The sequence below is a fragment of the Rhagoletis zephyria genome, unplaced genomic scaffold (assembly GCF_001687245.7).
Source record: "Rhagoletis zephyria isolate East Lansing unplaced genomic scaffold, Rhagoletis_zephyria_1.1 Rzeph_scaffold_03454, whole genome shotgun sequence".
NCBI lineage: Eukaryota > Metazoa > Arthropoda > Insecta > Diptera > Tephritidae > Rhagoletis > Rhagoletis zephyria.
In genome coordinates, this window is record NW_016160537.1 from 39,096 (window position 1) to 54,042 (window position 14,947).

Here is a 14,947-nt window from a genome sequence, read left to right on the forward strand (position 1 = left end):
TTGGAGGTCGCTCAAAGCGCTCAAAGTTTTCCATGTATTTGATATGGGGAAAAAACGTTTCGTAGAAATGGAGAAGGCTCTCAATAATAGTACCCAATTGTTTATTTAACCAGTTTTTCATAATAATTATATTTTACTAGTGAACCCACATGGCGTGAAAGCGCCAACATTTAATTTAATTTTTTAAACAGGTGGAATCCTATTCAGAAACCTCCAAAAATATTCCTAATGATTAATCTAAACTAATTCTCAGTGATGAAAGTTCTCGAATGGTGTCGCATGTCTTGAAAAGTTTTTTGAGATATGGCGTTTTGGAACTGGCTGCCGAGATCTTCCACTCAGCAGGNAAATGGAGAAGGCTCTCAATAATAGTACCCAATTGTTTATTTAACCAGTTTTTCATAATAATTATATTTTACTAGTGAACCCACATGGCGTCAAAGCGCCAACATTTAATTTAATTTTTTAAACAGCTGGAATCCTATTCAGAAACCTCCAAAAATATTCCTAATGATTAATCTAAACCAATTCTCAGTGATGAAAGTTCTCGAATGGTGTCGCATGTCTTGAAAAGTTTTTTGAGATATGGCGTTTTGGAGCTGGCTGCCGAGATCTTCCACTCAGCAGTCGATATATAGATATAGATAGGTTTGCTAAAAACCCCTGAAAATGCAATGGGGGCCCATAAAAAATTGTCTCCTAAAGATTTTTGAGAACTCCATACCATTTCCTCGAAAAATTATTTTTCCCCATATGAAATAGATGGAAAACCTTTGGGCGCTTTGACTGATCTCTACGCACAGAAGCGCGAATTCCACTATTAAGTGTAAGTAATGCAAATTTCGAACTAAAAATGAATCGAAGTAGTGTGGCTAGGAGCACAGAGTGATGTCTCGCAATTTGTCAAACTTCAAATCATTTTTAGACCAGTGTCAGTGCACTCATGAGCACTCTTGGTGCACATAGCATAGGCTACTAGCTGCCTGGCACTGTTTTAAACCCATGGTTTCTTTGGCAAATTTGCAAATAGAACTACACGTAGAACCCTTCAGTGCTATACGCGCTTAGTTAAACAAAAATTGACCCGGCCTAATGTATGTACATAATGCGTAATTTATCTCACTCACAGCACGTAATATGTATAAATGACTTTTAAAAATTTACGACTTTAGCTTTTGCTTGTTTGACGACTACACTTAAGTCCTGGTGGATGCATATGTACATACATATTAGGGATGCCATTTGAGGTCCCGAACATTTGATTGCTTTAATCCCGGGATCCAGAAAAATTTTAAATATCGTCTTGATAGTAAGAACTTGTTTATGAATTTGAAGTATGATTTTTGTAAAATGCTGTTTTGGCTACAATTAACGTGTAATGGAGGAGAAAGGGGTAATTATGTTTAAATAGCTTATGACTACCTTTTCACAGTTCAGCCTACAAGTGTTGAGACCGAAAGATGTTTTTCATCAGCAGGCTTTGTATGTAACAACTTCAGGTCAAGATTAGAAGAATCCGCTTTGCTGTATATTTTAGGTGCAATAATAACAACACCGCCATAAAAAAGGGTTGTGCGCTTTTAATCAGACCCACCTTCCAACATGAATTTCGATCCGCTGAATCCGATTCTGAGGTCCGTTTGGCTCGTACACCCTCAAAATTTCGAGTAAATTGCCAAAAAAAAAGTCGAAAAATTCGCCATTTCTTTATGGAGTAGAATAAACATGTTTATTGAATTTGCTTTGTATCTATATTTTTTTATGTTTTTTTTTATTAATTATTACTTTCAAAAGTATCTGGTATTTACATTGTTATTTGTGATGTATGCGTTGCTCAATCACATGGTTTTTAAATTCAATTTAAACAATTTATTACTTTAACATTTGTCTGGATTAATAAATATGTGAGTTTTACAATCAGTTTATCATAAATTTTAAATAGTTTTATTTCATGGTATGTTTAAATGGTTTAAGTTATTGACTTTTTACTCATATACATAAAAGTTATGTCTCAATGTGAATCCCGGGATATCTCGAAATTCCGGGATCAAAATTTTCAGCATATTTCAGCATCCCTAATACATACATATGTACGTATACATGTATTCCAAAACCGATGTCGATTGCCACATTGACCACTCTTCTATGCAGTTTGGATTCTATTGTGTGCCACGTTTTAGTTGCGTGTGAATACAGTTCAGTAAACTCATAAACTTAAGCGGCTGGTATTTAAACAGTTGACTGTAGTTATAATACTGTGCACACGCACTTTAGAAGCCGGAGGGTGTGGGTTTATTAGATGATGGCGCTTTTGACATCGAAACTGGATGCGATACTTTGTGAGTGTGTGTTTGCATGCTTGTGAAATGATATGTGCGTTTGCAATGCACCAGTATTTAGTTTGTTAACATTTTTGAAAGTAGTAGTATCCCAGTCGGGAAAGTAGTAATGCATTACATGCGTGATAAATAATATAATGTGTTTCTTATGAGTTCTCGATAATATTACTGCTAACTATGTAATCAGCATTTACTGCTATTCACTGCGTNATGAGTTCTCGATAATATTACTGCTAACTATGTAATCAGCATTCTAATGTATTCAAAAAGTTCCAAAAATTTCATATTAAAACACATCCATTTCTCGATACTAGTGAATGCCCCACTTTTCTTAAGACATCGCCCTGGGGAAAAAAATGCATTTTCGAATGTGAAAGGGGGGTTGTTTTACTGATTATTTTTTTGATTACTATACATTACATTTTCCCGCTGGGTATTGTTGCAAAACCTTTTTCATAACTTTTTAATCTCGTCCGCTGGCAGACCATGCAACAGTTCAATTTGCGCTTTCTGACAAATATTGCATGGAAGAGCTTTGTATTTACTGCTATTCACTGCGTTTTTGAAACCTGTCCTTGTACCTTTGTCGCAGAGAAGAAAATACGTAATTTACAGATATTAAATTGAAACCAACAATTAAATTCGAAGCTCTTTCTTGTTTAAATATTATACGTTATGTTTTGGATTTTAAGAAATTTGGCGAATGCCAGGTCGGTGTCTAGCTGGTAAACAGACCGGGGGTTAGAAATTGGAAAAAGCTAGTCACGTACTATGGGTACGTTCCCTAAGCAGAGTGCGCATACAAAAGAGCGGCGTGTCAAACGTTGCAATGCAATATATTTCGAAAAGGCTGTAAAATTAAGATATTTCAGAAAGCAGTTGCATGAGCAGTAAAACTTTGCATCTAAAGTGTCTTTCGAAAGAGGTTTTTTAGATCCAAAAGGCCAAGTGGAGATTGCTAGTGCAGTACGAGTAAGTTGAAATATATTTCCGAAATCGATTTGCACTTTCTCAATTGCAGTCATATCTTGCAACTTTCATTTCTGAAACTGCTTTGCGATATGTGGCTGTTCACACATCGAAATAAAATTTCTCTTTCTTAATTTGACAGCGAGTTTCGTGGAAATGTTTTAAATATTGCGCCGTCTGACACGCTCTATAGGTGCTGATAAGATTACGAATTTATAAAAGCACCATGTGTTTTGAACTTTTACATATAACAAATTATACATATACAAAATCATACCTGTTAAATAATGATTAATAATCATAATGATTATTAATTAAAGCATGTTTTTGGGTAGCCATTTAATGATTAAATACCACTATTTGCACCTTTTTAATGATTAATAACTAATTACCTTTAAAACAGAAAATTAATTAATTTATTTATTTTAATTGCATGATTAGTTTGTTATTTTTAACTATTTTCCGTTATTTTTGATTTTTTTTTTTAATTCCATGATTAATATAATTATTTAATTATTTTAGATTTGTTTTAATTGCATGATAATATAATTATTTGATTATTTTAATTATTTTTTGGTTTTCATTTTCAATTTTATGATTTATTTCAACAAACATGTCATGAGAATCAATACAGTAACATAAGATAAATGCTCAAGGAGAATAACAAAAACGCGGCCAATATGCATACGTGTAAGATCTCTGCCTATATATAAGATCTGCCCCAATGTGCCCTCTACAAAATTCTTTCTGAAAATGAATAGTAAAGACCGCTAACAATGTCTGTAAGAAATCATTCCTGTCTTGGAAACTACAGTGCAAGTATTTAGACGTACAGTGAATTTGGTTTCAATTATTTAATACTAATTTATAAAAATTTGCCTGCCAAACACAGCTCTATCTATTCGGAAAAATAATTAAAAATAATCTTATAATTAGAAATAATGAAATAATTAAAAACAATCAAATAATTAAAAAAAATATTTGATTAAACTTAATTATTTGATTATTTTTTTAATGGTAATTAATCATAATTCTTTTTTATGATTTTTAATTATAACTAATTATTAATTGCTGGGTTATTGAAGGAAATTAAAATAATTATTAAAATTAAAAATAAAAAAAAATTGTATTTTTTCTTTTAAGTGTTTGTTTTTCAAGTTTTTATATACGAGGTATAAAAATATGCATACCGGAAGAAAGGGGTTTAATCACCTTTACAACGATACCAATTTTTTGAAAATCAGTTCAAAATTTGTTTAAATGTAAGGTATTAATTTTTCGAAGATCCTTACTCCTTACAGCACCTGTAATATAAGTTTGCAAAAAAAAANCCTTTACAACGATACCAATTTTTTGAAAATCAGTTCAAAATTTGTTTAAAAGTAAGGTATTAATTTTTCGAAGATCCTTACTCCTTACACACTGTAATATAAGTTTGCAAAAAAAAAAAGAAGTTATATAACGTTTAAATAAAAGTATATAGAGTCTATAGTTTGACTTTTTTAGTTGTTTACATACAATAATTTTTTACTAAAGGTCCTATTTCGAAATTCGAAGGCCAATTTCTCGATATCGGAGGCTGACTTCGAAAAGCGCAGAAATTATTTTTTAGTTATGACTCAATCTCTTAAAAAAATTGGTCTGGTCCAATACCCAGCAAAAAAAATTGATTTTACCGTATAGTGTTATATCTAGAAAACTCTACTCTGTGACTGCCAAAATGTACAGATCTGTACAAATGTACAAATCGTGTGATCCCTGCGAAAAGCTACAAATTTGGTAAAATAAGTTATTGATGTATTTCTTTCAATAAATAGTTTTAAGAATTTTATGATTAATTTTTAAATGCCCAGAAGTTCGAGAAAATAAATATGTTTCAATTATTACTTCTTCTCGAAAAAAATAATATTGACGGTACTCGGTTGGTGTGCAAAATTAAAGCAACATCTCAATAGCTTTTATAAGAGCTTTATTTTTTATAAACCTCTGTGAATTTTTAGAGGTATTGAGGATAGTAAATTTTCTTTAGAATATTCTAGACAGAGAACGTTATTTTTAAACGTTCTCTGACGAGAGTAACCAAGATATTCTAAACTAACCGGCTGAGTATACATATTAGAAACACGCCAGGAATACATAGTTAGTAGTTAAGTGTTTAGGTGTAGGATACCTTCGGTTCCTAAACGAGCCTTTGTTATATAAGGTTCGACTACTGCAGCTTTAAAATAAACTTATCTTTGTCTGGCAAAGACTCAGTATGCCGCTTAAAAATTTATAGTATAAATATGCTTCGGTTAAAATTTAAGAAGCGCTAGCTGTCAACACGTCATGAAAACTATGCAACGGTAAACTCGTTACTTTATATTGTCATACACATAAAAACACTAAGAGAAAAATTGTATTCTAAAAACACGTCCGACTAAAATAAAATTTCTATTTTTCGTTCTTAAAATGCTTACAGTCTTATGCCGAATTTCTACATGGAAGCGACTGTCATTACAGACAGTTTTTCTTACCGTAATTGAGTAGATATTTTTTAGTGCCCAACTTTTTCATCAAAATTTATGTAATTTAATGCCTAGTGGAAATACGGCATTAANACACTAAGAGAAAAATTGTATTCTAAAAACACGTCCGACTAAAATAAAATTTCTATTTTTCGTTCTTAAAATGCTTACAGTCTTATGCCGAATTTCTACATGGAAGCGACTGTCATTACAGACAGTTTTTCTTACCGTAATTGAGTAGGTATTTTTTAGTGCCCAACTTTTTCATCAAAATTTATGTAATTTAATGCCTAGTGGAAATACGGCATTAGGGTAAGTTTTTCAGTGCACGGTTAAATCTGACTGTGGTTCAAACTTAGTTTGAATGCTCAAGGCAGCTGGTTTAAGGTAATATTAGCCCATCAAATGTCAGCCAGCTGTTACATATGCACATAAATTTAAACGCAGTTTACGTGATCTAAGTTTAAACTGGCACTGAAAAACTGGACCTTAAACGTTCTATAAATATCAATAATCATGAAAGTGGAATTTATGGTCTAGCAGGAATTCTTGATATAAGATTTTCGAAGTTACCGTACTTTTGTGACCGCAATTCTAGATTTGGGTTTGATTCAAGTATACAATCTTTTTGTTTCGAAGTGTGAAAACATACATATATGTATATACATATATGTTTGCATAAGTATGAGTATGCCCTCCTCGTTGTTAATATTTTTATGGGAAAATCCAATNGTTTGCCAACATTTTAAAATCATATAAAAGTGAAAATAAAAAATTGAAATTGTTCGAAATTGTTGTTGCTTGAGATTGAAAATGAAAATGTGTGTGTGAGTTTGTGAGTAAATTTAAAAATTAAATTGTTTGGAAACGTCAAGAATTTTAAAAGTGACTGTCAGCGGTTCTACCTTACTATATTTTTATCATGGTTCCTACTGGTTTTCCATGGGATTTATAAAAATTATTATATTTTTATTTCAGAAAAATATTAAGATTTACGTGAGCTGGACCCATTCGAAATTGTCTCCAAATATCGAGATTTTTTTATAAATAAAAGTAGATTTTGAAATATCTTTTTTTAAATTTCACCTCAGATGATAGAAGAATTTAAGCTTAAAAGGTCTGCATAAAAAGTTTTAAAAATTTTATCAAACGAAATCAAAATATGTAATTAGATTTAAGGAGATATTTCCAAATAGGTCTAGCTCACGTATGTTATTCTGAATATTTCTACTAAATAATTTGGCGGGAATCTTAATATATGTAAAGTTTTTTTTTTGGTGATGCACCCTAATGAATGTGTCTATACAAATACATACAAATGCATACATACATACTTACATATATACGTATATATAAAGTAAACGCGCTGAAGGACATTCGTGCTTAATGGCACCATTTTTATTGTTGTCTAATTAAATATGCCTATTTATTTTTTATTAATGTGTCTTTCTCATATTTTTATTTTACTTAAGGATCCGTTGAGTTAACAACCGTATTGGGTGCGCTTTTTGGCGTCGTCGCTTTGATGTTTTTGTTCTTTCTTTATGTACATCGCAAATGGTGCTTTCATGCTCGTCACGGTCTACATTGTTGCGATGAGAAGATAATTGCATCAAAATATTCGCAAAAGATGTGTAAGTGTGCGTATGTAAATAATTGTAATTTATAATTAAGTAGAAGGAGAAACCATTATTGAGTGTGTGCAGCATATATATAAATNCTGCAAGTACAAATACTAAAATATTAGGGTGCATCACTCTCTATACAAAAAATAAAAAAATTGGTTCCTACTGGTTTTCCATTGGATTTATAAAAATTATTATATTTTAAAACATTTGCCAAAAATATTTCAGAAAAATATTAAGATTTACGTGAGCTGGACCCATTTGAAATTGCCTCCAAATATCGAGATTTTTTTTTATAAATTAAAGTAGATTTTAAAATATCTTGTTTTAAAGTTTCACCTCAGATGATAGAAAAATTTAAGCTTAAAAGGTCTGCATAAAAAGTTTTAAAAATTTGATCAAACGAAATCGAAATATGTAATTAGATTTAAGGAGATATTTCCAAATAGGTCTAGCTCACGTATGTTATTCTGAATATTTCTACTAAATAATTTGGCGGGAATCTTAATATATGTAAAGTTTTTTTTTTGGTGATGCACCCTAATGAATGTGTCTATACAAATACATACAAATGCATACATACATACTTACATATATACGTATATATAAAGTAAACGCGCTGAAGGACATTCGTGCTTAATGGCACCATTTTTATTGTTGTCTAATTAAATATGCCTATTTATTTTTTATTAATGTGTCTTTCTCATATTTTTATTTTACTTAAGGATCCGTTGAGTTAACAACCGTATTGGGTGCGCTTTTTGGCGTCGTCGCTTTGATGTTTTTGTTCTTTCTTTATGTACATCGCAAATGGTGCTTTCATGCTCGTCACGGTCTACATTGTTGCGATGAGAAGATAATTGCATCAAAATATTCGCAAAAGATGTGTAAGTGTGCGTATGTAAATAATTGTAATTTATAATTAAGTAGAAGGAGAAACCATTATTGAGCGTGTGCAGCATATATAAATATTTTTTTTTTTTCAAATTGAACAACTAAGTTTTTTCAATACTGGGCTCTTCTTTTTTTAACTTTTGATGTTTCGATTACCGAATAAATCGGTGAGAAGCTGCTTAAATATTTCAATCGATAGACTCTATGTTTCCGTAGCCCAATTGTAGAAGGACGTGCACCTAGGTGTGCATCTGAGCGAGGGGAAGGTTTATAGCTAGGTTTAAAAAAGAGTTGCTACCTGTTTAAATTAAAATGTCAAATAACAAAAGGTGTAAGAGAGCTCATTTAAAAAAATATGTTACGCAATTAAGTTCAATAACTTAATACAATATGGGTATCAATCGAAATGGTTTTGAAAAAATCTCTATTTCTAAATTACATGATTCGTCTCTCCTGAGCAATTTCAAAAAGGGACTTGGCACCTTTTCACTTTTACAAAAAAAAAAAATAACTATAGAAAATGTTTTTCCTAACTTGGATCGCCCCTTAGCAGGCAATACGATGGCATGAGAAACTTTCTTATAAAAAATTTATTCCAAAATACGAAGGCAATTTATTAATTCGGCTACTTTTTGAACAAACCAGGTTTTTCCGCGAAAACCCGTACAATTTTTTAAATATAAATAGTCCCGTTAAGTTTCCAAATATTTTATCGGTTCCAAATAATAGGCTTTCCCAAGAAGTGTATCAGGACATGTTACTCCGTTATCTACCAATATATCTAGTTGATTTGTATTGAATCCCATGAAAAAAAACACTAGCTAAGCCCTACGCCGCGCTTCTCCTCCAATATGTGGTATGCCCCTTGATGTTGTCGCACAAATGGGGGACCTATAAATTTATGGCCTTATTCATAAAAAATAAAGTAGCTTTAAAAAAGGTTTATAAATGGAAAAATGGAAAAATGTTTGAAACTGTCATTTTATAAAGCTCTTTAAAAGTGGTTTATTTTTTATGAATAAGGCCATTCAATTTTAAATAAAAGAGTTAGTCTGACGAGGGTCGAAAGCTATTAGAAGCTACTTTTTCTTTGAATAAGTGCATTTACTTCAGATACATATTTTTTTTTTCTTTTTGATTCTTTTAGCACGTAAACGTCGCTATGATAATACCAGTTCTGATTCCGAGGAGGATATATTGCGCCGCTTACGCTTGCAACAGTCACGCAATCTTTCAGCAAATGGCCACTTCAACAGCTACGGTGTCCATCAGCAGCAGCAGTCTTCGTATCAGCCACCGTCACCGCCAAATCCGCAACAGAGCTTCAATTATACACCGACTGAATTGCAACGCGTTACGATAACGCCACGCTTCGATTCGTCCCGCGATCCCTTGGCCATAGCGGAACGCGGCAAAGTTGGTATTCCGTCCTCGCATAGTGAGTGCAGTTCAAATGATTCCGAGAAAGCGTCCGTTGACAGTCATACGGGCATATTGACCGGCGATAGGAAAGGTTAGTTTCTTCGGTAATCTAAAACAACAGCAAAAAATAATAGTTGACTTTCAATTGGATTTGCAGACCGCTTTCCGAGCAATGGTGGTACGAATAAATCGAGCGAGTGCAGCGCTTCATCTTCCCTGAAGGAGTCGCGTATTGACAATCGGGCTGATTTGTTAAAGTCCAGCAGTAATAGCAGTAGCAGCAGATATCAGAAGATCTCGACGTCGTCTGTGCGTCAAGACAGTTTAGATGATGTGCCTGATTTGCATAGCAATAATAATAATAATAATAATAACAACACAAGTAATAATAATAATGAAGACGTAAGTGCGACAAATGCTATTTTAAAGAAATACTTTTTTATTTTATTTATACTATTTTTTACTTATTGTTTTAGGAGCCACTCTTCGATACCAGCGATTTGCGTTCCATCAAATCGGACGATACTTCCGTGCAGAACCAATTCTATGGTAAAAGTGGTAGTATCGAGATTTCATTGCTGTACGATGCACCGATGCGCAAAATGACAGTGCACGTGATGCAAGCCCGAGGCCTACCTACTTTGGGCAATGGACAGACGACGCATACGCAGGTTTGTTAAAATCTGAAAATAAATAAAGAGCTTTTCGTATAAGGTAGAGCAGGATGCTGTAATTTTATGCATTTGATAAAGTCTATACAATTAAAACCTCGTTACTTTCGTAACTCTCTTTGCTACTCATCTACGACGCGTGCCGGGTTATAGAGCTTGCATATAATAGTTGTCCACAAAACTATCAAAGCTTTCTCATCTTCCTCAGACATCATTCATTAGTTTTCACCTTACAAAAACACGGGCATGTATAGAGATTTGTATTCTGTGAGCCCATAGTAGCAACTGTTTTAAAGAATTATTCTTATTCTTTTGATCTCCTGTCTCACATTATTGGTCGTGTTGATGCTGGATCTCAGGCATACAAAGTCCTTAACAATTTCCAATTTTATATATCGATGGCTGAGTTGAAGATCGACCTATCTCGGCAGTTAGTTCGAAAACGCCCTATTTCAGACAATTTTTCAACAACGCTATTTGGAATTTTATTGAAAATCACCCTATCTTATAATTCGGTTAAAAAAAGGGCGCTTTAGTGCTCAGTACATTTTCAATGTANAGTTAGTTCGAAAACGCCCTATTTCAGACAATTTTTCAACAACGCTATTTAGAATTTTATTGAAAATCACCCTATCTTATAATTCGGTTAAAAAAAGGGCGCTTTAGTGCTCAGTACATTTTCAATGTATTTTTTTTTGAGATAGGGCATTTTCGAACCGAATTCTGAGATAGGGCGTTCTTCAACCAAATTCTGAGATAAGGTGTTTTTCAATAAAATTCTGAAATAGGGCGTTCCTCAATCAAGTAGGTCTGAATTAGGTCGTTCTTGAATATTTTCTGAGATAGGGCGTTTTCGAACTGGCTGCCGAGATAGGTCGATCTTCCACTATGCAAATCATTATGTAATTGCTCACAAAGAAGAAGACTCTTTGTCTGCTATTGGCAGATTTGGCTATTTGTCTTGTCCATGTTATCCACTCTTTAGTAATTTTTCTGCGCTGACGACTGTGAGGTTGAGAACAATAACCTTTTTCGCTGAAAAATATGCCTTTGAAATTTCCAAACTGATGTTGATTGAAGAAGCCGCACACCATTTTCCTGCAGAGGAACTATTAAGTCCAGGATTTGCTGATTAGCCTCGATCGGACCAAAAAGATATATTAACCGATCTGTGACTTTAAGCGGGAAGATGAAGAGGCAGCTGTTGCCGTCTGAGGCGCCTTCACAAGTCGAAAACGCATTAGATGTGTTGATGGCGAGTCTGGATACGTAGGTGTTTAATCCGGTACAGTTCCAGGTGTCAATAGCATCAAAGTCAGGCTGAACTCCGGTGACGGCATTTACTGGGCGATAGTTGGTGATTGTCTCTCGGTGAATATCGGCAACATATCATACAACTACGTGTCTAGTGGTTGAGCGCTGATAGTCTGGATCTGGTTTGGGAGTTCGTAAAAATTCCTTCGGACGTGCGTAGGTAACTCTGATTCCAGAAATAGTATATTCTGCTGTGTGTAAAAGAGCAGATCAGCTGAAGTAACGACTGTTGTCAACAATCGTTGCTTGAGCTCATCTGCTCTTTTGCCAGAGTGTCAGGCCACTTGCTCAATTCGGTGAATACCACTAATGCCAATGCACGTGGTGTGCAGTACTGCTTGCGGTCTTACGGAAGCGGTTCATGAACTTATGACACTAATCGATGAAATAAATAGTAACTGAAGAAAACGGGTCCCTCTTAGGAATTTCAGCTAGTGGATTTCAATCCGCTTAGATACCTATAAATTTCTATGGGCATACACCTAAACAACAGGCTAAATATTTGTGGTGCATTAGAAATAAGTTTTAGCTTCNACTTATGACACTAATCGATGAAATAAATAGTAACTGAAGAAAACGGGTCCCTCTTAGGAATTTCAGCTAGTGGATTTCAATCCGCTTAGATACCTATAAATTTCTATGCGCATACACCTAAACAACAGGCTAAATATTTGTGGTGCATTAGAAATAAGTTTTAGCTTGTGTCACCTTATTTGGCATTACAATCTACTAGCGAAGAAATTCCGATGCTTTGTAGTTTTACATAAATGAACACACCCAAATTTTTGATTAATTGTACTATATATTTGCAGGTCCGCCTTCTTATGTTGCCAAATAAGAAGCAAAAGCATAAGACTAAAATTCGTTCGGGCGAAAATCCTCAATATATGGAAAGTTTTCTGTTGCATCGTGTTAACCCAGAAGAAGTTAACAATATGGGTCTGCGCGTACGAATATACGGTTGCGAACGTTTACGCAAAGAACGTCTCATCGGAGAGGCGTATGTTAGTTTTGCCACAATAGATTTGGAATTGGAGACAAATCTCTGGCTACCGTTGGAGCCACGAAGCACATCTTCTGTAATATAAATTTGTTTATTAAACGATTTAATTTTTTTTTTTACCCAATCTCTTTTCATATCACAGGTTTTGGGTTCCAATAGTGATTTGTTAAGTCTGGCGAGATCAGACAGCGCCGGTTCGACCACCTCGATGCAACATGGTGGCGTGCCAGAATTGCTCTTAGGTTTAGGTTATAACGGTGTTACGGGGCGTTTATCAGTGGAAATTGTCAAGGGTAGTCATTTTCGTAGTTTATCAATGAATAAGGCGCCCGACACTTATGTTAAGCTATGTTTAGTTAGTAGTATAGGTCAGGAGATATCGCGAGCGAAAACATCAACGAGACGCGGCCAACCACATCCGCTATTTAAGGAGACCTTCGTCTTTCAAGTACGTAATGCAAGCGTATACTCGTGGTTTAAATTAATTTTGAAGACTTACTAAGTAAATCTATTTCATTTTATCCAACTTAGGTGGCACTTTTCCAGTTGAACGATGTGACGCTGATGGTTTCCGTTTATGCCAAACGTAATATGAAAAAGAATGAAATGGTCGGTTGGTTTAGTTTAGGATTAAACTCATCCGGACCGGAGGAAGTGGCGCATTGGGCGGATGTACGCGATTTGGCAAAAGGTGAATTATTGGCGCGATGGCATGTGCTGGTGGACTCCTGATTCGAGCAGTTGGGACAATCTTCTCGACGCAGTAGTGCCCTAAGTATTTTGGGCTTTGTGACGAAAGATAAGTCCAAATCGAAGAAGCTGAAAGAGGAAGAAGAAGAGGACGGAGAGGAATTGGGAGATGAGGATGACAGTATTACAACGGATAGAGCGGTAGCTGTCAATATTGAAGCCGGCTTGGAACTTGACTTTGTTTAGAAAATTGGATTCAACCAAACGACTTTTTTGTAAATGTAAACAACAACAAATGGCATTTGTGTGTGTGTTTACGAAATGTAAAAAAAAAACAAATTTGTAAAAGCGAAGTAGTTTTCTGTACTAATGTGACAGAAACCGAAAAACGCTAAAACGAGAATTTAACATTAGTACTGTCACTCTAAATTATAAATGAGAAAAAAAATTGGGGAAAACAAAATAAAAATAAACATACATACATACTTCATGCATGTAAAATAAAACAAATATGTCACTTAACTAGTAAACAAATTACGCACATTACAGATTTTGGTAGCGAAGTAACTAAAAGAAACAAATATGAAACGAGAAACTTGTAACCTGATAATTACTATAAATAAAATTTAATTGAATTTAACTGGATTTTCATATAAATGCTTTTAAGAAGAAAACAATTTTAAGAACTGAAGAAAAGAATTTGTTGTTTTGTGAAGGTTTTTTGATCGATTGATTAATATAAATGTATGTATTTAGAATTTTGTGATACACGAATGAGTATTAATTTTGACGCTCGACTTTGTGCGCTAAAAGAATTTGATTAAGTTGGAAAATTTAAGCTGAGAATATCGATAAACGAATGCTGTTATGTATTAACAAATCGTCGCTTGTCTAAAGCAAATACATATATGTACATACGTATTAAGCTTCTAAATAATCGAAATTTCTGTTGGAGCTTCGATTTTTCGAAAAATCAGAAATTTTAGTGAGATTTTATTATTGGACTCCATGAGTTGTCAGCGTAAGTGAAATGCAAAAAATTTAATACTTTAAATTTAATGAAACAATTTAGCAAGATTTAATGAAACAGAAATCAAACAAAGATGGCTAATATAGCATATCAAACGATTAAGTTAAATGTAATTTTACGTAATTTAATATTTATATTGACGTACAATATATCTATGTATGTTTGCTTTTATTCAATATGTAATACATGTACATACATATACTATGAATGTTAGAAAATATTATTTGAAATGCCTTAAAAATACTCGTACAACTGATTAATATATGTTTAAGAACAAAAAATGTGTTTTTTTTTTTAATTTGCGCTAAATATTTTTACACACTTGCAAACTAGTTAATTGAGCTATTCTCCAAGCTTTTTCAATTATGCGGCTAATGTAGCTCGATTTACCGTAACGAAATTTAACTCTTAATGGTTCGAGTAGTGCTTAATTGAATGTGAATCGAGTCGATATTTCTATGTAAATAATATGCAACCGGCCGT

General features: G+C 33.5%; 1 protein-coding gene across 1 annotated transcript; it reads left to right on the top strand.

Annotated features, from left to right (window-relative positions):
- Positions 1 to 8,166: 8,166 nt before the first annotated feature.
- Syt14 (Synaptotagmin 14) lies at positions 8,167 to 14,642 on the top strand. Its single transcript, XM_017623965.1, has 7 exons — positions 8,167 to 8,327; positions 9,482 to 9,847; positions 9,914 to 10,158; positions 10,233 to 10,427; positions 12,554 to 12,820; positions 12,887 to 13,192; positions 13,276 to 14,642. Exons 1-7 carry the CDS (start codon positions 8,219 to 8,221, stop codon positions 13,474 to 13,476), a joined length of 1,689 nt encoding a protein of 562 aa, XP_017479454.1. The 5' UTR covers positions 8,167 to 8,218; the 3' UTR covers positions 13,477 to 14,642.
- The last annotated feature ends 305 nt before the right edge of the window (positions 14,643 to 14,947 follow it).

Bases quoted from the DNA above. Each gene is read 5' to 3' on its own strand.
- Syt14 (XM_017623965.1), top strand. From the start codon at position 8,219: ATGTTTTTGTTCTTTCTTTATGTACATCGCAAATGGTGCTTTCATGCT. The intron at 10,428-12,553 runs GTTTGTTAAAAT...ATATATTTGCAG, and splicing joins GACAGACGACGCATACGCAG to GTCCGCCTTCTTATGTTGCC. The intron at 12,821-12,886 runs GTAATATAAATT...TTCATATCACAG, and splicing joins AGCCACGAAGCACATCTTCT to GTTTTGGGTTCCAATAGTGA.